Below are 27,284 nucleotides of genomic sequence, written 5' to 3' on the forward strand. Positions count from 1 at the left end.
CCTTCATTCGAGATCCTAATTCGTCGCTTGTACTGCGGTGGGAGACAAAGTCGAATGCACTCAATATCGCGCTGATAAACTTCTATACACATAGAAGCCAAACGAAAGCGGAGCGACAGCGGTTTGCTGAAGCAAACCCTGCAGTGCGTGTTTCTCAAGATACGACGCCGAAGACTACGTAATCCTCACGAAACTCGAATGGGCACGCCCTAAATGTGTGGGCGCGAAACGGTCTGCGCGAAAAGGAAGAAACGCGATTGGAATGTGCACACTATTGGGAAGCCCTTAAATTTAATTTATGGTTGTCAGGAAAGTAGTACGAAAACAAACTTACCATGTCCAGCTCGGAGATGGGCCCCATGCTTCGAATGAGCATGTTAGCCGTAACGCTCGTTGGCCTCACTAGAAGGAAAAAGAAAAACACTTATAAAGCGACATGTAGTTGCAACGGGAAACGATATACGTCTACGAATGGGCATGCGTAATGAGAATCGACACGGAGTTCTTCTTTCGAGATGTTGCTTTTCGGCCGATAAATACTAAGCGCACGAAGATTCTTTTAATCCGCCTCCGTTGACATTCGTCCGCAACTATCGCTAACACAATTTCGCTCACTGTAGCGGTGAACTCTATCATCTCAATCGATGTAGAGTAAAAATTACTGCGTTGCCAGCTGTACACTCCGATCTCTCCTATCTTTCAATGAGTAGACGTTGCAACGTTTGTAACGGCAGATCTTTCTTTTGCTTGACTAATTTCTGTTATTTGCTTTAAAAAACCCATGTTCTTGCAGATATAGAGGAATATGGATTCCTTTTCCCAGGTTCCCATTGGTTTCCCAAGTAACGTTTAAAAGGAAAGAAGCAGCACATGCGCCGTGGTCTAACCAAGCCTGCTGATAAGGACACCTAAAAGAATTGAATTGACGCTGTGGTGGTTTGCAACCTTTGAAATTATTAGAAATATTATGAAGGTGCAAAATTACACGCAGACGCCTTTTGTCACAATTTTTTTGTTGCGCACTGATCTTGCTTCTTTTCATTTTTCGATGTCTGGTATATAGATGATGCTTCTGTTCCCCTGTCTACTTTGTTGGACTCGTGGTGGCTATACTGCACGCAACTATGAGTAAGCTGTTCGCTGCAGTCAGTGCTCGAAACTACTAGCACTTCTCTTTCGGAACCAAGGTACGGTACGCTACATTTTCCGGATGCCACAATACACAACTTCGGAAATGTAACAACCGTATTTATTTTGGTTAGCCTCTTGTGTCCAAGTGTTACTCAACATTATTCTTATTAAGCTACTTTAAGAGTGTTGTGACTGCTGCATAGACCTATTTTTGAGACTAATACTTTTTGGGCAGAAAGGAGAATAATTCAATGAACGCTCATTAATTTTGGCGGGCCTTTCGCTGAGGCTGCTTCACTGTACGTGGATCCGAGCTAGACATTTCGGACGCGCGTTCTGTCTTCTGTCACCGCACTCTGAGAACTTCCATCCAGGGGTGTTGGTTTAGCTCAAGGAGGTTCGTTTGCTGAAGTGATTCGGTGATGCGAGAAAACCTAAATAATAATAATAATAAATATGTACAACTCGTTGTTACATACTATGCGTATTTATGATATTTTATTTGTTAACGTCTAGCAAAGCTGCAACTGCTTCTATTACAGAACATTTCACTTCTCAACCATTTTTTATGAGAGATGCATAAGGCATATGTTTCAGCGCTTGGCGCAATTTTCGTCTCTTTATTCACAAGTTACAAACAGTTGGCTTTTCTGTCACAAGCAGCTCTCGTTGTGTTAGAACTTTCTCGCAAATTAAAAGCGTGATAATCCTGCAGGAACGATATTTACTCCTCGAGAAAATTGCACTTATGAGGTAAACGCCTAGGGTTTACAACACCCAGGAGCTGCTCGAGTTGTTGCTAATACCAATGCGGATTCTGCTAGGTGCTTACGTGAGCGAGATTCAAGAAATCGACGCGAACTTTTATGGTAACGTTTTTTTTTTTGAGAGCTGCCAACGAAGTAAATGACTAAATGTTTTTTTTTCGAAAAAAAAAAGGCAGTAACATTGAAAACCAAATTTTGTATGATAGTAGTGACCCGTTTACTAGATGTCTGCCGGTAACTGCTCAATGAAAGTACGGCTGTCGACCCCCTGAAAGACCGGAGCCAAATTCAATAGCTTTCTAAACAAAAGTTCAATAAGCATAATAAAGGTTGACTGCAACATGTTTAGACTAGTGACAATGTTTTATGCGGGCAGTAGTTAAATGCAACATGTTTAGACTAGTGACAATGTTTTATGCAGGCAGTAGGGAGGAGGAGATAGAAGGCGTTGAAAAGAGCAAGAAAAATATTACCGCTATATATCGATGCCTCCCGAGGAACTCCTAAAGTGCTAGAAGTTACGCGTGAGATGTGGTAATAGAGCAGTTCACCGTGCTTTGTCGTATGACACAGCTGCAACCAGTCTATATTCAGGAGCTTCGTCCGCACAAGAATGCGCTGATACACTATTAATTATCAAAACCTGACATTGCGGGCTGAATAATTAAACTTGCATAACAAGGTTTGTTTCTCAGCTCTGGAATGATCGTATAATTAACAGTCGTTCCACGACTAAAAGTGTAGTATTATGTGGTGTTTTACGTGCCGAATCACGACACGAATATGAGACACGCCGTGGAGGACAACTGGGGAAATTTCAACCATCCGGTGTTCTTTGACATGCACTGACATCACACAGCGTACACAACGGGCCTCCACCATTTCCGTGCCGTCGAAATGCAGCTGCCGCGGCTAAATGAAAATCGTGACTTCCGGTTCAGCAGTTGAGTGCCGTAACCCCTGTCCCATCGAGGCGCGTACGACTTAGTTATTTAGAATGTAACGCTATTGTTTACTGCTAGAGACATGGCCGGCAGTTGTTCCGCTTGAACAGCTCCTGAATTGTAGAGGTCTGTTGCCACGTAGCAAACATCCCACGGGGTGACATACGTCTACAATGAGTTCAAACGTAACTATCGAACAAAAGCTTTATATTTGCGAATTGGCGTCTAGATTTTGGTCATTCTGGCGATGGCATCGAAATGTTTCTCGAATTATGACGACGACAAATGCTTTCAGAGATGACCGATATGTGTCATATATAAATGAAATACTTGGCAGCCCTCTCTTCCGCTGCAAACTTCTTCACTGCTCATGCCTCTGCGGGGAAATATTTCGCGACTGTGGTCCGCAAGCTGAGGTGAAACTCGTGGCTTACACTATATTGAAGATATCTAGGAACGCATAGATGGTGTTAGTCAAGTGGAGGCACACCTTCGTGATTTACGTTCCTGCACTCACTGCAAGACTGGAACAGCCTAGATAGAGACTTTCAAAGCACTTTTTCACGTACTGGCTTCGAAGCTCGGCGTACCTCCGTGCCATGGCCTCTGGGTGCTGTCGTAGTTGTCGAGCAGCGTTTCCAGCAGCTGACTGGTGAGTGCCATGTCTGACTCGCGGTTGTTGTCCTCCACCTTCTTGTGCATCAGCGAGTTATGAACTGGCCGCGACCACTTGCTCGATACCCTTGAGGAGAAAGGTAAGGGTGAGAATAACACAACATGCCCATGTAGGTGTTGATTTTTATATGTGATGCGATGCAAGAGGTTGGCGCACAACTAAAGCACTGGTAATGTTGAGCTCTTGAAGCGAGCAGAAACCAAACAAATAAGCATAAAGGTAATACATTAAAAAACGACCACAAACCTATACATTACAATATATATATATATATATATATATATATATATATATATATATATATATATATATATATATATATATATATATATATATATATATATATATATAATGTGTGTGTGTGTGTGTGTGTGTGTGTGTAAAGAACACAAAAATTGGTAGATCCCACGTAGAGTGGGAATCGATGATATGCGAAGCACAAAGGAGAAATGTTGATTGAGAAAGGAGGGAGAAATGCGAAGCACGAATGAGCAAACATATATCAATTAACACCTTTATAACGTGAAGGAAAATGTCCGAAAGGCAATCAATGATGCCACTAATAATGTCTCTGGTCACCTTGGGGATACGTTCGCACATATGGGCCCCGTAACAGCCAATACGTCATAGACCTAAAGACATGTACGCCATCATCATCCTAGGTAGGCCCAATCCAGGGCAAAGGCCTCTCCTACGTTCCGTCAATCAACCTGGTCATGTGCTTGCTGCTGCCACGTCATACCCGACGACCTCTTAATCTCATGTGCCCGCCTAACTTCCTGTCTCTCTTCCCCCCCCTTGGCTTCTCTTGGAACCCAGTCAGTTACCGTTAATGACCTGCAGTTATCTTGCCTACGCGCTACGTGCCTTGCTTATATCCATTTCTTCTTGATTTAGACTAGTGTCTTTAAGACTTGTTTGTTGCCTGAGCAGTAATAATCTTGTCGCTTCATTACCATAGTAACCTGTGATTCGCTTATGTAATGGCGTTCATGAGCTTTTCAGGCGACGGCATGCCACACATGAGTACTGAACTGGACAAGAAAAACAAATGGTAGATCCGGTATTTATTATGGAGAAAACTAAACTATTGTGCAACAACCTCGGAAGAAAAACGCGCTTTGCAAGAGGTAGCGAGGCTGTGGAAGTGGTAGAGTTATACGTCCACTCAGGATGGGTATTAACACCGGGCCGAATGATTAGACTGAAGTACCTAGAAGAATAAAGATAATGTGGAGCATATTGGACAAGATTTTGCAAATTGTGAATAATTGTTAACCACTATCCCTCTATAGGAATGTATGTAGCAGCTGCATGTTACCAGCGCTTTACTATGGAGCAGAAACCTGGAGGCTTACAAAGAAAGTTTCAACTTAAATTGAGGGTGATGCACAGATCCATAAAAATCAAAAGTACTGGTGTAACCTTTCAGGACGCGCTTATAATAAGTATCACGTATCACCATGCTCCTGGCCAAGAACCGTCGCACTGTGGCAGAGTCACTACACAGTGTCAAAGTTACGAGGAGCTGCACTGGCAGTGCTTGATGACCTGTCGACCTCCATCATGTGACGCTGATCTCTCGGCCTTGTCGATCGTTTCTGACCACACCACATCGCTCGCCGATGTCAAGTCGTTCGTGCGTTAGGATGTTTCCCGCCTAGTCTCTTTACTGAGTTTTGCTCTACCACAACATGTTGAAGAGCCGTCAACAATCGCGGATATCATTCCTGAATAACACCAGCCACCTTCAGTATCTGGGCCACTAAGCTACGCCAAAGTTGTCGCTAGGCCGCCTCACCAATTTTAGTGGCTGGTTCGCTTAGTTACACCAACGCCATCAGCAGACAGGGCTTCGAGCTAACTGTGCCGTATACATACACCGACGTCATCCACATGCTCTGAGTGCCACCGATCATGCAGTCATATCAGCAGCCGCCTCGTACAATCGTGTTCTGCGACATGGATAGGACCCGCGAAACGATGGCCCACTTCTGACGATCACCCCACCTCCTTTGCCTGTGGTTGTGTCGGTCACATCACACGCCATTGAAATCGCGTGCAGCAGCCTCAGGTCACCTTCAACCCTGCCAGTCAATCGAGCCACCGCCCATGTCCCCATCGTCCTACTCCGCACCATTTACGTGCCATTCACCATCTTCACCAATCTCCACGATGACGTCGCTCACTGTAGCCGATGCGGCCACGTCCAGTCGCAGGCGACCAGGAAAAGTAGTCGTCGCGTTCCAAGAGACAAGGGTTCCGACGCTGTCGAACTGCGAAAGCCCTCCGGGAAGACCATCGGAAGTGGTAGACGTGCTTGTGGACGGTGTTCGCGCATCTGCCCTTATAGATACTGGAATCGTCGTATCCGTCATGGACGCAAAACTTAGCCAATTACTGCGCAAAGAGACGACGCCACCTTCCGGGCGCTGATCTCTCGGCCTTGTCGACCGTTCAGCCAGCACCCAAAGCACTCACCTTACAATAATGTACACAGGCCGCCACATGGTTTCGGGACACGATGTGCACTGTCGAATTGATCATAATCCCTGTATGCTCTCACGACGTCATCCTAGGATGGTATTTTCTCTCCCACCACGACGCCGTCATGCATTGCGCACGAGCTGAAATAGAGCTCTTACCATTCCCCCATATGACGCTGCCCGACAGTGCATAGGCGGCAAGCAAGGCTTCATGAGTTCCGATTTAAGACGGCGTCTCGTGGCGTCATGATGTGGAATGTATAGAGGGATGCATCGCCATCTACCAATTCCCATGATATATCTGGAGTGTCAGGTCTGACAATTACATGTAAAGAACGTTTGGCTTATTGGCGCGCGAGTCATATGTACTTGAACGGAGAGTGAATATGGTAGCTTTAAAAATAAATCTGTTTAAAAGATACTGTGGTCTCACGACCAAGCAGTGAAACATTAAGAATAGCTGATGCGATTACACTAGAGAACTTACTTGGGCCGTGGCTCGCAAAGCACGTGTAGCTAAAGCCGAACATCTTAAAGGTTGCTTAGTGGACACCGAATTGAACAAGAGATGAGTAGCGATGTTTAGCTCATTATGAAGGGATGTTCTTTCTCGTGTACTGTGGATAGAACTTGGACACAAATGAACGTTACGAACGTCCGTGAACGGCATGGTATAAGGTGAACTCTTGCCAGTGAAGTGCCCATTTCATGATAATTTAAACTTACGGCTTGATGTCCTTTACGGAACTCGCCGCATCTTTGTTTATATTTTCCAATATTTTTTTTCCTTTATGTTCAAAGCCTTAGTCAGAGGAAGTTACGTGAGGGTTGCGACAAGGGCGTAGCAGATTCTTTTTGGTCAGGGGAGGGGGGCACCTTTCTTGGTCTGAAGGGGGACTGGGTGTGCAGCTGTAGTTGAGTGTCATTTTTTTTTTCTCGGAAAGCCATGGCGAAAAAAAGAAGTCGGGTGTAGTAGGCACGGTGTAGTCCCAACTCGTCCTTTGGTTGAGCTGTTTTCTAGCTTTGTGCGAATATTGAATTTTAGGTTCGAAGCGAATAGTGATTTTGGTTGAATAATTTCAAAGCGAATCCTAATAGTGTATATATTGCGTAATATAAAGAAAAATGGGCCTATTTGTCATGACCTAACTAACCTGAACAATATTTTTTAAAGAGTAAAACAAGACCTGTGCAAATGCATCATCATCTTTTTGCACCAAGGGGAATGGAAACAGTTTTGAATTGTAACAGGATTTTACTTTCAGTAAAATGCAAATAACAGTCTGTAAAATGTGCTAAGGTTTAAAATTTGCTGTATTTAGAGCATGTAAGTCGGTATAACAAGATTTCAAACTTAAAAGAAAGTATGAATGTGAGGATAGTGTTTTCGTTTGACTTTGAAGTGAAGCTTCGCAACAATGATTTTTTTTCAATTTTTGTTTTCACGGCCTAAAACCATTTTACGGCAGTGAAACTATTTTGACAAGAAATTAAAAACCAACTAATAAACACTTGAGTAGGTGTCTTCACAACTTAGCATTCTTTTACTACAGCAAAACCACCTGTACAAAACGTCACATGCGGATTGAATGCTCTTGCTTATTCGTTCGTTTCGAATAATTATCAACTTTCAAGTTCTTCAAATTCGATTCGAAGCGAATTCGAATACTGCATTATTCTTTCGAATATTCGAAGCATTCGAACATTTGCACAAGCCTACCGTTTTTCGGGAAACAGTGAGCTGAAGGCAACCTCGCAGTGAAGTATAAGAGGGAGCGTTGCACCGCTCCGGATTCGTTTTATCGAAGTAGCCATCTGCTAGTAACGTTATTTTACTGTGCTCATAAATCATCCGGTGAAGTTAAAGCTCCGTCAGACGCCAGAATGTGCTCTTTTTATGGATATATGAACGTCTACGGGCAGCTACGATTTCGTCTGAACGCGATTCTTAAAGGGTCTTCTGCGCGTGCTTCCTACAAAATAGGTAGTGCGGAAGGTGAGACAGTGTTTCTGCCTCAACGAACATGTTTATCCTGCGCAATTCAGCGTGCATGGTCATCCGACCCCCCCCCCCCCCCCCCCCCCGAACATTCTGGAAAAAAAAAAAAAAACACGCGACGGCTTTGGATAAACTCGCTGGCGCAGAAAACGATCACCAGCACAAATAAATGCAAGCAGTTGATAGGCATGAAATCTCCTATGGAAGTTTTCTTTCCGTCGCACGGTTCTATGCGAGACTCGGCGTAGAAGGATGTACGTGAACTCAATTTAACTCCCATCATTTCGAGAGATGTACTCGGAGATTGGAAGAGAGGGACATAACTTAGCGACAACAGAGGGAAAAAAATGTCGTGACTAGCTCAGGAGCAAGACGTCTGGAAGAGATGGTCTGCTTGTTTCTTTTTGAATGCAACTTGAAGTTGTAAACGGGCACTCGAGATGTATTCAGATGGCGACGACAATTCACCGCATTCTGAGCTAGAAACCAAATCATGACGGCAACAATGGTATAACGCATGGCAACATTGTAACTACATGCAATCAGTTCCTGTATTGAGGAAAATATATTGGCGCGTTCTTTTCTCGTATATTATTCGCGTTGTTCGTAGAATGGAGATTATTTCTTATGAACGACGTGTAACAGGTGATTCGTTGTGCACAGTATGATGACTATTGCGATGTATATAGTCATGAACCTCATAAGAATATGAAGGGGTTTACGTACTAAAACCATGTTATGATTGTGGGAGACGCCGTTAGGGAGGGCTCCAAAAATTTTGACCACCTGGTGTTTATTAACGTGCACTGGCATCACACAGTGCCCGGGTCTCTACCACGTCACCTCCATCGAAATGCGACCACAGCGGTTGAAATCGAACCTGCAACCTTTGGGCCAGCAACCGAACACACTAGCCACTGATCTACCGAGGCGAACCCTACAGTGATGGAAGTGACAATACATAGGCAGACTTATGAATGATTATAAGTTCGCAATGCTCTATCAATGAGCTTGACGGGTTACTATTAGTTATTCTGTATTCGTTTTTGTGGCGAGCTGGTAAGTGGGAACAATAAAAACCATTCATTCGAAATTCAGCCCGCAGGAACATTGTCACCACCACCACCCCGAGAACACTTCCATACTACTGAGATTGCCGCTAAGAAGCTTGGCAATGCAACTTGATTATCACCGGAATCACCGCATCTGAAAGTAGTAAAATGACAGCTTCTTGCTCTTTCTCCATGAAACTACTTTTTTTGAAAAAGACATGTTCCGCGCTAACAGAACAATGGTACCAGTTGTTCAATTCCTGCTCTTTTACCTTAAACCTTAAATACTATGACGATAACCATGGATGAGCAAGACATTGAGAGGCGAAAACGTCGGTGCTCACTTCATTATGAATTTCAACGCACTCAATGAACTGCTCTGAGCAATGAAAATAAGCGCACTGTAGAGCAAGCTTCTGAGCGCTGCGCTGGAAAAAAAAAAAAAACAATCGCGGTCGTGTACGGCGAAACGCGACTCCTCGGTAGGGAGAGTAGTAGAAGCGGGGGCAAGAACAGTCACCCGAGGGCGAGAAAAATGACTGCAACGGTGGAGTCAATATTTTTCATCATGCTGCCGGATCTGTGGTGGTACGGCTTCGGGCGACGAAAACGCTGTAGCGGAACATAAACTTCGCGCGCCTGAGTAACGACCGGGTAAATTGCTATCGGCAAATTGCTGTCGCCGACCACATGCCAGCTTCGAATGATGAAACAAGAGCCTGCGACACCCCAGAAACCTTCGAGTGAGCAGGGCCACAAGAACGAAAACACAAGAAAGACAAATACATACAGTTACAGGAAGCAAGCAGCAAGCAAAAGCAGGAAAGAGCAAAGCAGAAAACAACGCACACTACAGGGTTATGCGTGGTTCTCTTCTATCGTTAACGCCCAACAGATTATGCTGCTTTATCCGAACGTAAGCACAAAATAAGTACGGGCGTGAGGCACCGTACCGGCTTGTTTTTTTTTTGTCGATTTATGTAGCCGTTGCCGCGATGGCAGCGATAGTTGGTGACCACAGGAATCTGCGGCTGGAAGAAAAAGTTTGATGAGACGTAGTTCTGAAGTTGCCTCCAGTTCGCGACCTCATTTTACCATTCCTCGTTTTATTTTGTTCACGTTGTGACAATGTTGTCAGTTGAGAAACTTGCAGACTAACAATCACGCGTCATCGGGTTTATTGAGCGCAAAAAACACACAAAAAAACCATACATTGACAACAACATAATACGAGATGCGCACTGTTTTCATCGAACTTTTTTGAGGCTTCGCCCACGAGTATATCCAGAAAAACGCACATATGCACACAGTAAGACGCATTGACAAACACGTTTTAACTTTACAGAATACTATCTATGTATTCAGTGTCTGTCTTTCAGAGCTTCACCGATGCGTCACTGATGCGCGTACTCTTTCTGATACAGTACGTTTCCAGCAATTCCCCTGCCATCTTATCCCTACCTTTTCCCAGATTTTTTTTACTTTTACTCAGCTTCTGCTCCCATTTCTTGCGACCTGCGCAGCGCTGGGCGAAATTAGCACCCCCGCTTTTAACAACCTTGCTGTAAGAAACGAAGCAGCCTATGACCGGAAGTGTAGGCACCCTAAAGGAGTACTCTGTCAACTCAGTTGTGATACACGCAAGTTAAGTAGCGCACCAGGAGAGAATGGTGGCAAACCGTTGTAAGGTGTCGGTGGTGTTCGCTCCGAACAAACTTGCCCTGTTGTGCTCGCATGTTTCTCGTCGGGGGGGAATAAAGGGTTGCCTGATAAATCCTGGTAGACAGTTTGTTACCTGTTGTAAGGGGATTGTCCAGGAAATCCCGCCGACCGGCGGCAAAGCGTCTATTGGCCAGAGGGATCTTTGTATTAATGCTCTTAACGCCCTGATCTTCGCGAGCTGTTGAGAACAGTGGTATAAATTTGACTGAGCGTTGCGCAAGTTCCGGAGCATGCGATCCGAAACTTAGTGAAATGAAATATCTGTATCAATGTAGGGATAGTATGGCAACTGAGTTACTAGAAGCGTACCATATCAAGAAGAGAGAGGGGGGGGGGTGTACACCAGTGACACATCGGAGAAGGCCACACCAACCTCTCCTGTACTAACCTTATTGGGGGGGGGGGGTGAAGTCTGCCCCATACAGTAAACGTTCCCCTCCCTGTAGAAGAACCCCTCGCACGCCTATGCCCAGAGACGTTGCTGGTTGCCGTATGAGAAAGCATCGACCGAGTTCAGAAGTACATAGGCTGTACGATAGACGGTGGTGCCCGAGAGAGCGTGCCAAGACGCGACAAAGTAGCCGTCATCGCGTAGAAACGCCAACCGTCGCATAGGATGGAAAAGATTGGCCATCAGGTAGGTGTTAGTGTTGCCTTTAACAGTGAATAACTTTGGTATGTAAAAGGGCGCACAGAAAGGTATCATCATGAATGGATCTGTGCCACTGAAATTGCGAAAATTCTTGTATACTCACCACTGGTCCACTAAAAACGAAGAAGGCCGCAGACGAGTGGAAAACACTGATTCAAATGTCTAAACATACGTAATCAGTAACTCAGAAAGGCTTTATTAAGTAGACGGGATTATCCGACTGGTGAATGCCGTGGCCGCACGTTTCGTCTTCGCTTAATGATCTTAACGCTACGCACAACGGGATAATACTACGGTGTATTAAAGGCAACGCCGGCTACAATAAAACCCCGAAGCGATGGAAGCCCTACGCGAACGATGACGGGCCTTTGGGTCTGTGGGGAATGGAAACGTTCGGTTTCAGCTCCTGATTCTCTTTCTGGAGTTTTGAAATCTGCGTCCTGTCTATGACTGCCTGCAGTTTAACCGTGACGTCTTTATATCTTATGGACAACCTGCATTGTAATGGGGTCTTGACGTGAATGAAGGCAGCAGTCAGCGCGTGTACGCCTAAACTCTTTCTTTGGGTGACCTTGCTCCCAAAAATGAATGGAGTCAAGTACGAAAACATTCAAGCACCGATAGCAGCGAGAACATCGTCAGCCGTCGAGTGAACTCACTTGCGTTGAGAATCGGGACGATGCTCTCCCTGGAGGGAGCCTTGCCGCGGTGGTCTAGTGGCTAAGGTACTGGGCTGCTGACCCGCAGGTCACGGGTTCAAATCCTGGCTGCGGCGGCTGCATTTCCGATGGAGGCGGAAATGTTGTCGGCCCGTGTGCTCAGATTTGGGTGCACGTTAAAGAACCCCAGGTGGTCGAATTTTTCGGAGCCCTCCACTACAGCGTCTCTCCTAATCATATGGTGGTTTTGGGACGTTAAACCCCACATAATAATCAATCAACCCTGGAGGGAGGCAAATGCTGAATTCAACCTGCAGAGAAGAGCTTCCGCAGCAAGAAAGGAAGACGAAGTTCTTGCCCGGTCCTCTTTACGAGTGCCTTGAATATTATTAAAGTGAGCTCTCCTACACCCGACTTCGGCTGTTTCTACGTCGTGACAATATGATGTTTATTAAGCTCTATTATTCCTTCAGTTCATTGCTTGTGATGACTGCTACATTTATTTTGATGAGATAATGCCCTATGAAAATGTTGACATGTCTTTAACATCAATTGCAAACAGAAAATTCCTCATAACATGCCAAAAAAGAAACATATAAATGAAAGAACAAAAGATAAACAGACAAGCATGCATAACAGCCACCCCTCCCCTTTCCCACAAAAAATAAAAATAAAACGATGTTGAAAGTGCTATAAAAAACTTACGACAGCATGGCAATGTGTTGTTCACAAAGCCCGAGTACTGCAGTAAAATGTTTCACGGAATGAAATTGTGCTCCCGTTATCTACAATGCGTGAGAACACCAAAGCAGGAAATTTAAAATTTAAACAAAACTGTTTCAATAACGGAGCTGAAAGTTGAGGTTTATTGCAATAAGACAGCTAAGAAAAGCACAAATACAATTTTGAGCCGACGTCTTTGAGGAGATAGTATACGACTTCTGTTAAGAAACACTTTACCTCAAAGTCTCGGATGCAAGAGGACGTATGAAGCAGGTCACCCACAGGAGAAAGGAGCAGCAATAAAGCGGCAGTGCGTACTGCCGCTTCCTCTACAAATCCGCGCGAATTGACATCTTCAGGACTGTCTTCACTAGAGTGCGCGGAGGATGCCGGAATGAGTTTCCGGGCCCTAGCTCCACGTAAATGTATATAAGAGAGCAAGATTTCGGGTGATGGGCATATGCAGCAACGCTGAGTAAATGGTCGCCCACTCTATCCGGCCAGGTGGAGTGGATCACAAACACGGCGAATTTCGGCCCCGCGTTTGGCTCGAAGCGAACCGAGTTGGCGGCTTACGCTTTAGGCGGAAGAAAAAGCCTACGTTCAATAATACGTTAGTTGCGTCCTGCATATAATGAATGCGTTATAGTGGTGAACACGATTTTAGGAATATACAGCATGAAAAGTGCGTGCTATTACACAAAATCGAACGGGAACGTTTTACACAGAACTGGTTGCCAGTTAGGAACACAAGAGCTTGTTGGTATTGCATTCTGCCTTAAAGACAAACAGAACGTACATAGCAGAAGCTGTGAGTCTACACATTCCTTCAAAGCCATTGTGTAGTGCAAAACGGATAATGTATTAAGACAGTGTGAATATTTTATGCTTCCCAAAGGAAGATTGCCAGATGCACTTCCTCAAGTTTTGTCGGCTGGAACAATTGTGCATATAACAATGGGAAAGATTACTTCCCATCGATGATGCGACATTAGTCTAATGAATGAATAACAAAATATATCTGACTTACCTTGTACCAGATCTATACCAGACCACTGGTCATACTATACCAGACTACTGGTCACGTGTCCTACGCATTACATGGCCTGCCAGGCTTCAATTAGTTTCGTCTTAACGTCAATTAGTATACCAGTTACCCCCGTTCACTCTCTGATGCCTTCCTGTTTGTTAATGTTGCGTCTGTAATTAGCCCTGTCATCGCTCTCGGCACATTCAGTAAGCGAGCATGCGTAAGTATGCATAGATGTTTTCCATAGCTGGCTCTCTTTTCCTCTCAAGACGTGCAGTTGTCTCTAAACTTCAGCGGCAAGGGAAGGGGGGTAGGTACGGGGTTTGAAAGGCGGTAACTTTGTACCTAGCCACACTATACACGCAGTACGATTTCCTCGGAACGAGTATAGCCCGAGGTTACATCACGCTGTGCGCCAAATGGCGGCCGTAGTATTACGAAGCGCACTTACGTGGCTCTGGCGGCCCGCCTGCTTTCGGCGGGGAACGTTATAGAGGATGGAGAAAGGTATGAAGCGGAGAACGGTGCTTCTTGCTGACGAGTAGACGTGATTATCTTGGGCCATCGGGCCGGCAGGGAGGACGGGTACCCTATAACAAGGTATACGCAAAGCGTCGCACGCAGTCGCCCCTTATAGCTCTCATCAAGGGTGACGTGTGCCGCGCCGTGCGAAAGGACGTGCGAACGCCGGCGACTAACAAGCAGAAAATGAGCCACCCCTTGATCAGATTTGGAGAAAACGCTCCACCGTGTTCTTGTACGGGCACCTCGACAAAGTGCTGACTGCACACGGTGGTAACGGAGAGTGTAGAGGGACAAGTATCAACGCGTAACTACCGGATTACGCTGGAGAAAGCGGCTCCAGAGTGCCTTGGAAACTAGACTGAAAGCAAAAGAAGGAAATAGGAACGTTCACAGCCGGCGCAACAGCGCCACACGACCTAAAGGCGAACACAAAAGTGTGCGTTCCATTCACCGGTGGCATAAATAATGACGTATTTTCCCACGGTTACGCAAAACAGAAAGATCGCCGAAGACTCTGTATTGCTCAAGACTTTCCTTCTTTGTGCACGACGGACGGAGCGTAATGCGAAATAATTCAATTTTCATTTCGATAAAAAAAATAAAGCCACCCATGCAGTATGGCAGTTGCATCTGGGAAAAGTAGGTTTGTTCGCGATTCACTTAGTGTCTATGCACATTCATGGATAAATAAATCTAATATAATTGCAGAACAGTACAGCGGTGCTTCCCTGAGATCTATTTTTTTTCTTCTTCGTTCAAAACCTTTTCGCTTTGTCACGTCACAGGTCATCGAATCCCTTCTTTCACCTTCAATACCGGACAGCTGCTTGTCTCGAAGAGTCAACTGTTGACACTTCACTTTAGTCTTGTTCCCGAGATTTCAATCCGGACGTCTTATATTAAGCTCCGACCCTTGTCAAAACAAAGCTCCACCAACCTCCCGTCCTTCGCTGCTATACAGCGTCTCACTGCCTCCTGCGGAGCGAGATATTTAACTTGACTCAGCAACTGAAAATGATTTCTGTCAACAGAGAGACCTGAGATTTCTATACCTTGCTCGGAGGCCCACGCCTCGAAGCAGATGTAACACTCAGCACGAACGCACCCGCTGTAAGAACTGTAGACAACGACGCTGCTTGCGCTTTGCCCGGCCTCTTTCTTCTTATCATTATCCCAGTCATGTCGAGCGCAGCGGTCAGTGAAATTGACTTTCTTCGCGTCACGTTTCGTTTAGCACCACGCTCAAGATTCCGTCAAAGCCACACGTGGCGCTGCGTTCTGTGCTACTCAGCCGGACAACACCGATGTTAGCTGTTGGAAATACGAGGTAAGGGTGGTAAGGATTGGAGTTGCTTCTGATAAGATTGAATCATCACTGCGGCAAAATCATAAGATGGTTTTTTAGCGTGTACAGTACCCCGGTATTTGCAAAGGGGGTGCAAAAATACCGGGTTACCGGACGATGGTGTTGACACCCTATGACACTTCGTCACAGTTGCGGACACGTTTTTTTTATCACCTGGTGTTTATGAGGGAAAAATCATTGAAAAGGCAACCCATTAGTAAATATGTCGTAGCAAGCCATTTACACAAGAAGTAGAATGTACGATGTTTCTGCAATAACAATTTTGTGCTTACCTCATCCATCTTGACCGCGCTTGATGGCGCCACCTATCTAGCCTGTCGTGGGAGGAAAAGGGGGGAGGGGGCTTTAGGCTTTTTACGCTTACGACTTCGGTATTTCAGCCGCCGCTTGGAGACACCGCAAAGGGGATATCGCAAGTGGTCACGAACAAAATTGTACTTTCGAGATAGGGCCGTAAATGTAAGGCCTACTCGGCGAGTAGTTTACGTTCCGGTGAAAGCGCATGTTACGTAAATGTACGCTTTGCGCATGCCTCAATTTCTTCCCGTATACGGTATCGCGGTAACTTAAGAAGTATACGTACAAGCAAAAAGCCCCTGAACCCCCCCCCCCCCCCCCCAAATGTAAGGCCTGGTGTAGAATGCTGCTCAGGCAGAGAGCAAACAACCCGTACATCTTTACATATCACATCACATATCCCGTATTTCCAATGGCGTTCATCAAGCAAACTGCAAACGCTAGATAATGTGCTGCCATCTGTAAGGCATTTTGAGACTCCTTATGACCTCTGACATGGCGAGCACGCGGCGTGTATCTTAGAGGCCTTTCGACTCTTACTTTGAATCAAAAATCGGTATGCACCATTCGCGCGCACGCGCTGGCACAATCTACTGTGTGTGTGTGTGTGTGTGTGTGTGTGTGTTTGTGTGTGTGCGTGTGTGTGTGGGGGGGGGCGTGCATGCGCACGTGTGTGTGTGTGTGTGTGTGTGTGTGTGTGTGTAAGAAAACATTTGAATTAGTATGCACTTAGCGATTAAAGAGCGCACTAGGGTACGGATTTCGCTACCGCGTTCAACTCTTAAAGGCGAAGCTTAAGGTTCCCCCAATTTTTGTAATGTTATGTGAGATCACGTCCAAAAGTGCAGCCATCCTTACTTCATGTAGCATCAATATTGGTTCCTATCGCATTCATAGCTTCGACCTAGCAGTGACAGTGATCTGAAGATAGATAGATTGATTTCTAGGGTTTAACGTCCAAAACCATCATATGGTTATGAGAGACGCCGTAGTAGTAGGTCTCTGAAAGTTTGGACCACCTGGTGTTCTTTAACGTGCACCCAAATCTGAGCACATCGGCCTACAACATTTCCGCCTTAATCTAAAATGCAGCCGCTGCAGCCGGGACTCGATCCCGCGACCTGAGGGTCAGCAGCCGAGTACCTATTAGCCACTACACCACCGCGACGGGGTAAGTGATCCAAAGAAACATTTGTTTCAGGAAAAGTTCAGTATTTGGCGTGATGTTTTATTGGTTCATTCCTTGCCTATAATAACTGAAGAGAGATCATCGTTAACCTGCACCTCTTCCCTTCCCTTTTGTGTATACACGGTTCTTGCACAGTAGGCAGCAAGTAGAAAGCCCACTGTTTGGCATTGACCTGTCCTTGCCTGTCTTGAAACATCGGAAAAATTCGCGGAATTCTAATTCGCCGTGTCAGTCGTGCAGACGGTGTATGTGAAATGACACGGGAAATGAAAGGCGAGAAGAAATAAATGTTTTTTCTATAGATAGTAGAGCTCCCTCACGATCCAAGTTCACATTTTAGTAATGCTTTCTTACTTAAATCTGATAGCAAAGGCTCTAGGCTTCTTTTCTGAAGCGGCTGCACTGAAGAAACGTCATCACGAAACAGACTTTGTTGTGTGAAGGAAGCATTATCAGCCTCTACGCAGAAACACTATTTGAATGCGTCGGTTGAAGCGTTGCCGAATTCAAAAACAACAAGTAAACATGAAATAGAAATAAAAAGAGACAGGGTCTACACGGGAGTGGAAAGTTCGAAGTTTTCTTCCTTCACGTCGAACGCGCACAATAGCGGGAATGCCATACAGCGCGATAAAATTGCCTGTTACCGTATTGGATTGTTACCGTATTGGATATATTGGAAATATAAATTTTCGTAAGAAAATATTCCATCCACTGCCACGCGAAACATATTAGCGAAACCAGCTGACTGATGGAAAAGCACACTTGCGAAAATAGAATTTGGATCCATGGCTTTAGTTTCAGATGTGTGCTAATTATGAAGGAGTATTCTATACTCCACAGGCTCGGCTTTTTTGTAAGCATCTTTGCCCCTTATATCTCCACACCTGTACGGGGTACGAACCGGTTCCTCAACCAGGTGAACCTTCCTGTCTCTTCCTTTTATCTATTTCTCTCTCTTCGACAAAGGTGCTGCAGAACTGTTGCCATGTCAGCACAGATGGCTTTGCCTTCTTTCGGGCCTGTTTCGCCAGCCACCCTCTAATACACACAGCCCTTTAGTTCAAGTGTTAAAGGAAATGACGTTAGTGCTATTAGGCGCTGCAATGATTAAATTAAGATAGTCCAGGACGACATCTTAACTTTTAAGCGAGATTTTGTGCCCGCTGTTTTCAAATTGTGATCTTGAGGAATGTGAGCTGCATCATTAAATTGGATACGAACGCACTGAGCTTGTACAGAAGTGATAAGCCTCATGTAACCACGTGGAAGTATTTCTAGGACGTCAATCGTAAGACAAGTTTACCCATTATTGGCTCTGTAATCTCATTTGCAAATGGCCAGACACAAATAATCAGTTAATCTTCTATCACATTTGTTTCCGTTACAGCTCGTGGTATGGGTTTCGTCGAAGTAGCGTCTGTTTATTCCTTATGCTTCGACCGAATTCAACGAGTCCTCATCTGGGCACTGTTAATGGTTAACGTTTGTCCACGTACTACGTTGATATAAAGGTGGCCGGGAATGAAATTTCATCGGCGTCGTCACTGAGACTGGCAGATTCCACGCAAGTAAATTCAAATATACTTAACGTGGACTCTTCCGTTTCCCAGGAAAAAGGAAAGCAGATCTGACGTATCATGGGAATCGATGTTAACCTAAGCAAGCCGAGGGGAGGAAGGGTATTGTGCTGTAATTTTGTTATTGAGCGGAACGTTACGAAATGACGTTTGTGATATGCAGAAACGCTGTACACACAGACATACGCAGAGGAGTCGCATATGTTTTATAAAACCAGTTTTTTACAGTGGCGTAACGATGCCGACAGCAACATGGGTTTAGCAACACCAGATGTGTTAAGCTGATATGTAGCGCTTGTGCTCACCATGATGCCAGTCGTTGACAGTGCTGCATAAACTTCAGAGCATGGCGTCTAAAATTGACATTAACCCGACGTGACGGCTGTATCATAGGAGTACATATGTAATGTTTTAAAATTAGATAGCCAACAATGCAACCACCCTTGATGTTTCTGAACATAGGGCAATAAAGTTCTTTCTCTCTCTGAACATAGGGTCTCATCCAAAAGCAGCTCCGACACCTGACGTGGCTCTCTGCCAGAATATCTGATCGCCCCACAGAATGCTTGGATTTTATTCCCATACTAAGAACCTGGAATTTATTTTTTGCATTCGTCAGGTCATCGATGACAATGTCAGTTTTTGTTTTCTTAATGCTCCTGCGTTGAAGTTACCTAAGTCCGTCCTCCCCGTTCCTGGGTAGACATCATCTGTGGCATATACCCACATACCATGGCCAGTCTTACACGGTGTGTGCCACATGTTCTGGAGGAAAATGTTTGGAAACGTACGCCAACGTCATCACCATCATCATCACCATCATCATCATGACTACGCCCACTTCAGGGCAAATGCCTCTCCTATGTTTCACCAGTAAACGTGGTCTTGTGCTTGCTACTTGCACTTCATAACCACAAACTTCCTAATCCCATCTTTCCACCTAACATTCTGTCTCGCCTTCACCCGCTTGTCTTCTTTTGGAATCGAGTCTGTGATCCTTCATGACCAGCCGCTATCTTGCCTTCGCGCTACGTGCCCTGCTCGTGACCATTCATTCTTCTTGATTTCGACTATTGTGTCCTTAACACCCGTCTGTTTCCTGATACACTCTGCACACTTCTTATCTCGGGGTTACACCTATCATTTTCCTTCCCGTTGCTCGCTTCGTCGTCCTCAGCTTACGTTGAACCCTCTTAGTAATCCTCCAGGTTTATTCTCCGTAGGTAAGTAGCGGTAAGATGCGACTGTTATATACCTTCTTTTTGAGGTATAGTGGTAATCTACAATTCATGATCTGAGACTGCTTTCCGAATGTGCTCAACCCCTTTATTATTCTTCTAGTTACTTCAACTTCGTGGTTCAGATCCGCAGTTACTACCTGTCCTAAGTAGACGTACGCTTTTACAAATTCAAGTGCACTGCTACTTATCCCGAAGCGCTGTTCTCTTCTGAGGCTGTTGTACATTACTTTCTTTTCCTGCAGATGAATTTCGAGACTTACGTTTCTTCCCTCATTGTCTAATTATGTAATCATGCATTGCAATTTGTACCCCAAGTTGCTGAGCAACTCCGGGGATGCCACAGTATTGTGCCGTTATTCATGACATGACAAGCGAGTCATATTGGTGGAGCCATCTTACCCTCCTATGCTTGTTTTTGTCTACTCTGAAGTTGGAAATTGGAAATTGGCTTATTTCACCATCAAAACAAAACGCGATAGCCGAGGAGTCTGCTGTAAAAGCTATCTTTCAATAGCTTGACAATGCCGTGGACACCTACAAAAAACAAAACAACAAACAAACAAACAAACACGCCGCGGTATCGCAGCTGCACGAAAAAAAAGGCATAAAAGCATCACACATCACAGAAAGCAGTAATACATAGTAACACAAAGCTAAACAATACAAATGCACCAGAACGCAAAATAACGTTACAGTTCAATTCCCCGGTTGATGCCACGGATGGAAAATGAGAGACAGAAAAATAAACCATCAGGTGCAAAATAATTAAAGTTCATGGTCAACATGTTACAAAGTATAACGTAACCGCATTAGGGTAATGTTTTATTCAACCAGAGAAACAGTGTATTTATGTAGTAAGTTGGGCACCTTGGCAAAGAAAGCGTTCAAAAATAGCTTTTTTGTGGTATGTTCCAATACAATGTTGTGTCTATGTAAAGTATTTAGAAGTCATGGTAATTCATTATCTAGTAATTGCTAACCATATTGTTTTTATATCTTGGAACGAACCATTCATCAGTCTGCCGAGTTGTGTGTGTGCGTTCGCGTTTAGATAAATTCGAAACTTGTCACAAAAGGGATGTGCTCAGGGTCATTTTGCGCGTGCAGGCTACAGATAAACGATATTCGTATAATTTTTCCACCTGGAGGGAGTATTATATATTTGTGAAAAAGCTGCTTAGTATGTTGTAATCTAGGGACATTCGCTAGAATCCTAATCATCTTTTTTTGCAAAATATGTAACTTATTAAGGTTAGTTAGATGACATACCTCATATAAGATGGCAGTAGTTAAGCTGAGACTGGAAAAGCGAATTATATATATAGCAATATCATGGTGCTTGAGAAAAGGACAGGCTGATAGCGGAAGAGGATACCAATTATTTGAGACATCTATCTCAAATCTCAAAGTTAAGGGTGCGATAACGAGAGCACCCAGGCATAAACGGTTAGATAGATAGATAGATAGATAGATAGATAGATAGATAGATAGATAGATAGATAGATAGATAGATAGTGTTAAAAGCGTGCAATACACAAATAAAGCATTCGCATTTAATAACCCTTGATCTGTGTTATCCGTAATAATGAATCAGGGTTAGAAGAAAGACAGCAGTACTCTATAAAATCAATAAAACCTACAGTTGAAGTCACCGTATGTCCAATATTCACAACACGTACTGGATGTTTTCTATCCATTACTTGTAAGCCTTTATTATGCAGTATGAATCCACAGGGTAACGTGATACACCTGAGATCCTGCGTCCAGTGCTTGTCAAGAGACGAACGAGCATGAAAGGCGGCAGTGCTGTTTAAATTTACGCGATTCTTTCTTTATGCGCTCACTTCTTCCTACACTTCCGTCTTTTGATATCTTAAACCTTTTACGCAAGCTGGTTGGTTGTTCTTGTTCTTGTTCTTGTTGACCTTCTCTTGTGGCTCGCCCCCACTGTGGAGATTGGCCAATAATAGAGTGATCTTGTAAAATACCTCTGCGCCTGTCCATCCTCGTTTCCCCTTTCTCCATTCGCAATTTTCTCAGCCAAAAAATCAATAACGTAAGATACACACTGAAGATTATAGACCCTACATTTGCGTTGATGAAGCCCAACATGCGATATACTTCAAGTTTGATTGATATGTGGGGTTTAACGTCCCAAAACCACCATATGATTACGAGAGACTGCGTAGTGGAGGGATCCTAAAATTTCAACCACCTGGGGCTATTTAACGTGCACTCAACTGAGCACACGTACATACTTCAAGTTAACGTTTAGCAAAAGCGTCTTGTTCAATGCAAGCAATCAAAGTGTGCAAGTCGCAGCGGACATGCTTGTGACGTGACGTTTGGTTTACCCGCTTCACTATACACGTCAAATAGGACAGTAGTTCATCACATCTGCTTTACTATATATGTACGTAGCGTTAAATACGTGTTCGTAAAGAAGTCTTGATTGTCGGGTCCCGAGTTCTAAGGTTTTCTAATTATTTGTAACATCACAGGCGTTACGTATCCCTGATCGACACAGCCTTGCCGCGCTATTGGGTAGTCGCGGTCACAGGTGAGAGCAGCCCCGTAATAGTGCTGGAGCCTGGTAAAGATTGCGCGAGTGCAGTTGTGGGCACGGGGTATCGGTAAACATAACGACATGACCGCATGGCTTTCCAAAAACTGCGAAGCACAAAATAATAAGGCCGTCATGAACAATTTGGTGTAATTGTCGCGGCGATCGAGTGGAGGAGTCCGACATGCTTACTAGAGCTCAGTAAACGTCGCGCATGCGGACAGGTGTCACCCGATGTCGGCAGTGATGATGGTGACGTTGACATTCCGGGAGCTTTCTGCCAATAGCGTATAATCAATCGTTAATAACGCTATTGTTTATGCGAAGTTATATCACGTGCTCCCCTTGTCATCGAAATCGTGTGGTTGGCACGAGACCAGGGGCTGCTTTACATGCAAAAAAAAAAAAAAACATTTGAAACTGGCTTGCGCACTATGAAACGAGCAAAGCGCAACTTCAGCCAATGGTTCGATTTTGATGCCCCTCTCCCGAACACTTAAGTATTACTTTCACGCTTAGGCCACTTCTGACCTCACGCAGCTGTTGCCGACTAAGTAAAAAAAAAAGGTCAACTTTCGTATGCCTAGAAAGTTTAAGAGTTGGAGGAGGTGCAGGACTGCTCGAATGGGTATCCAAAGAGAAGCGTCAAGCATCGAAAACCGGGCTTATGCAAATTCACTTCGATTCGAGACTACTTGAAAAGGAAGCTTTGAGACCACAACTTCTTCAGTTATTTGTGCATGGTATTCACCGCGCCTGTGGGTATTTTGAAGAGAACGTTTTTTTTTCTCTCCATGAAAGTATGGAAGTGATGTAATGCGTTTAGTTCTCAGCATGCTTAACATATAGAAATACGAATATACAGAATAAACGTGATGGCATACGCCGTGTTATTGAAATAAGGTGCCGTTACCAGCTATGATAATACAGAAAAAATAGGTGAGTTAAAGGTAGCGACACACACACACACACACACACACACACACACACACACACACACACACACACACACACACACACACACACACACACACACACACACACACACACACACACACACACACACACACACACACACACACACACACACACACACACACACACACACACACACACACACACACACACTCTGCTTGTTGGAATCTCATGCACACTTATTTCGATAAGTTAAAGAAATTAAGCGGTATTCATTTGTGTTAAATACGTGGATAGCTAGAAACAACCCAACTCTTCCTTACATCAGTGTGCACACTGCTTGCTGCTTTTGAATATGCTATACCGCTGTATACATCTCCTATGTCACTGTTTCATTGTATGCCATCGTTACCTCGCGTGGCTGCAAATTTAACGATATCAATCTGCATACTAAATCAATATCTAATTCCATATCGTTCACTTCTAGTACACAGCTGCCTTTAATGAAGTGGCCATCACGACTGGTATTTTGTGTATTTCGCGCTTTTTGTTCCTTATTGGTCACAAAATTCAAGCTAATCGGCCAAGGTTAAATTCGGCACATTCCACGTGCTGTGTGAATCGGTTTCATGCGGAGCAGTCAGCAAACAGCTCTCTGCACTGTACCTAATTTAGAACTTTGAGCTAAGCGTAACAATATCAATCGACTCATTTTAATAAACGGAGTAGTGCACACATCATGTACACATAGTGGGTTCATTGCGTGTCAAAGACACATCGGCTACACTGGTGTTTGAAGGGCAACTTACGGTCTGCCTAAGCGTCAGCACTGACGGTAGATCACATGCGTCTGTTTTAACGTAATAAGCACATGCTACAGCGTGACGATGTGAATATCCTATGTGGCATTCATTAGCGTATTCTTCTGGGTAGTCGAGCAACACTTGAATATAGCTAGCTGTATCATATGAACACATAAGTAATTTTTGTTAGGCTGTTAAAAAGTGAAGGGATTGCTGCAGTCACAGTCGAGGATAAACTGAAATGATGCCTGAATTGTAGGAGTACATATGCAATATTCAGGACGTACCTTTTTATAAAGTTTGATAGCCAGAGCTGCAGTCACAATCGACGCTGCACCGACATAACAGCTGCATAGAATCTTCTTCCAAAGCAGTTTAGGGACCTGGCGTAGCTCTTCGGTAGAAAACATGACTGGCCCGCAAAATTTCTAGATTTGATTTCTTCGGGGATTCTGTTTATTGATCCCTTGGATTAGTCGGGTGAACGTAGCCAGAGCCACACTCTCATCACGTGGTCGTGTTTAAATTACCAATAGTTTATGTCATTTTTTAGATGACATAAACTGAAAATAACTTGTACCACATATCCGCAAACCACGGCCGATGCCATACTGGTACAGGGTGGGTGAAAAGTTGCCAGTCCATGCTCCGATAGGAATACGTGAGATAGTGGACTGGGAACTTATTCTACTCCTTCCCTGTACGTGGCACACGTGACTGGAAAAAAAGGGTTTTATTACGTTACGTACACAACAGGGTTATCACGGTATTTACGTCATGGTCACAAAATGATGTTCGTTGTACCCGCATGCCATCATACGGCAATTTTGGTGAACACCAATTAAAGACAGACAGACATACAGACAAGAAAGGACAAGACAGACAGACATACAGACAAGACAGGACAGACAGACAGACATACAGACAAGACAGGACAAGACAGGACAGACAGGACATACAGACAAGACAGACAAGACAGGACAGACAAGACAGGACAGACAAGACAAGACAGACAAGACAGACAAGACAGACAAGACAAGACAGACAAGACAAGACAGACAAGACAGACAGGACAAGACAGACAAGACAGACAAGACAGACAGGACAAGACAGACAAGACAAGACAAGACAGGACAGACAAGACAGGACAGACAAGACAGGACAGACAAGACAGGAGAGACAAGACAGGAGAGACAAGACAGGAGAGACAAGACAGGAGAGACAAGACAGACAGACAGACAGACAGACAGACAGACAGACATTTTTTTTTCAAACATAAAAAATCGTACCTCAGTGGAATCCAAACTACGACTCCCTCTGACAGGACAAGACGAGATATAAGACTGCAGTCCCGTATCCTGCGGGTAGCCCAGCCCACTGGACTCCAACGTCCCACCGGGGATGTCATTGTGTAGAAGATATTATGGTGTAATTCCTCAGAATTCTCCAATTTCACCACACTCCCTGTCTGGTGCGCGTTTGAAAGCCAGGAACACTACACTCTCCGGCTACAGATTAATGCGTTTACAGCGACCAACGCAACTACGGCGGTGGACTTCCAACCCGAGACTTCAGCGCAATTTCTCATGCGCCTTGTTATTATTTATATTTTGCGTATTTGCGCGCGTGTTTGACCTAAGCATGGTTCCCGTTTCGTTATTGCGCTTGTGTACCACTCAAGTGAGCGAATAAGCCTCCGCGAAAAAGAGAGGTCATATTTCTAGAGATAAAGTCACGTGGGTTCCGGGACAAGAGTCGATTTGCTTTTGGCAAAGAATCCAGACAAATGTGCGAACAACTCAAGCATATGACAGCAGCCTGAGGCACGTGGTTGTCATGAGGCGTAGCATCATTATTTGCAAAAGAACGCCAACATTTTAAACCATAGCAAGCTTAGGAACATCTTTTTCAGCCACGGTGCGCAAATATATTCCTTTACCATAATGCACCGACGGAAGCATAACTTTTGACAAATGGGAACATGCAAGGTCACACGTGAGGTGAGCCGATGTTCAAAGCATCAATTAAGTGTGCTGTCGCATACTTTGAGATTTAGTTTTTCATTATTATGGGTTTATTAAAAATAACTCTTAGCACGATTACCTAGTGCAAAAAATACTGCAAAACACTACGTATGCAAGATGGAGAACACAGTTAAGATTGTCGCCCGCAGCGGTCGCACTTCAATCGAGGTGAAATGATGAAGGCTTTCGTACTGTGCAATGACACCGCGTGGTAAAGAACACCTGCAGAATCTCGAAATTGACGGAACACTCTCTACGGTAAGCATCATAACCATTTCATCGCTTCGGCATGTAAAACCGCAAAAATTATCATACTACCCCAGTGACGGTTCGACATATGGTTTACACTGCTGGTTCAGTAAGATATATTCATGAGCTTGCATGGTATGAAAAGGTTTAAACATATGACCTATAAAGACATGTGATAATGTGGCTGCATTCTTCGGGTAAGCGCTGGGCAAGGCGAGAGCACGAGAATCAAATAAGCAGGAAAATATTGTCAACGTAATCAAAATATTCGTAATAAGTGGTCATAAAACAAGAAATAAAGCTGTAATACATTGCAGCAGCGATGAGTTTCTAACGCAGGTAGTTACACCAGCGTCAGCCAAATGTCAGTGGTGGCAGTCTCTCGACATATACTCATAACCGTTGTGGTAAAAACGTTCTCTTTTTACGCAATAACTGTGTCACCAGCCGTAGCAGTTGAGCTATGAACATTGTGCCTGCATTCAGTTCCAGCTAAGTTTCGAGAAGCTATAAAAAGTCAAAAGTCACTTAAAGTTTAGGAGGAACATGCGCAGAGTAAAGCTGTCTTATGCTATGATTTATGAATTTTGAAATATATGTTCACTCACGTCTGGTAGTGACTAATTATTAAATATTTTGGCCACTGTAGGCATAAAATAATCTGTCACAAAAACTTTATTGCTTACATGTC

The 27,284-nt window shown here is 44.3% G+C and overlaps 1 protein-coding gene across 1 annotated transcript in view; it reads right to left on the bottom strand.

Annotated features, from left to right (window-relative positions):
* LOC119169316 (gamma-aminobutyric acid receptor subunit alpha-2) overlaps nucleotides 1-27,284 on the bottom strand; it is a 99,564-nt gene that overhangs the window by 36,263 nt on the left and 36,017 nt on the right. Inside the window, exons 3-4 of the mRNA XM_075878421.1 lie at nucleotides 3,412-3,584; nucleotides 335-402 (exon numbers count right to left, since the gene is read on the bottom strand). Of these exons, the coding sequence (XP_075734536.1) occupies nucleotides 335-402; nucleotides 3,412-3,584 (241 nt within the window). The remainder of the gene's footprint in view (nucleotides 1-334; nucleotides 403-3,411; nucleotides 3,585-27,284) is intronic.

Source organism: Rhipicephalus microplus, chromosome 2, assembly GCF_043290135.1.
Source record: "Rhipicephalus microplus isolate Deutch F79 chromosome 2, USDA_Rmic, whole genome shotgun sequence".
Taxonomy (NCBI): Eukaryota; Metazoa; Arthropoda; class Arachnida; order Ixodida; family Ixodidae; genus Rhipicephalus; species Rhipicephalus microplus.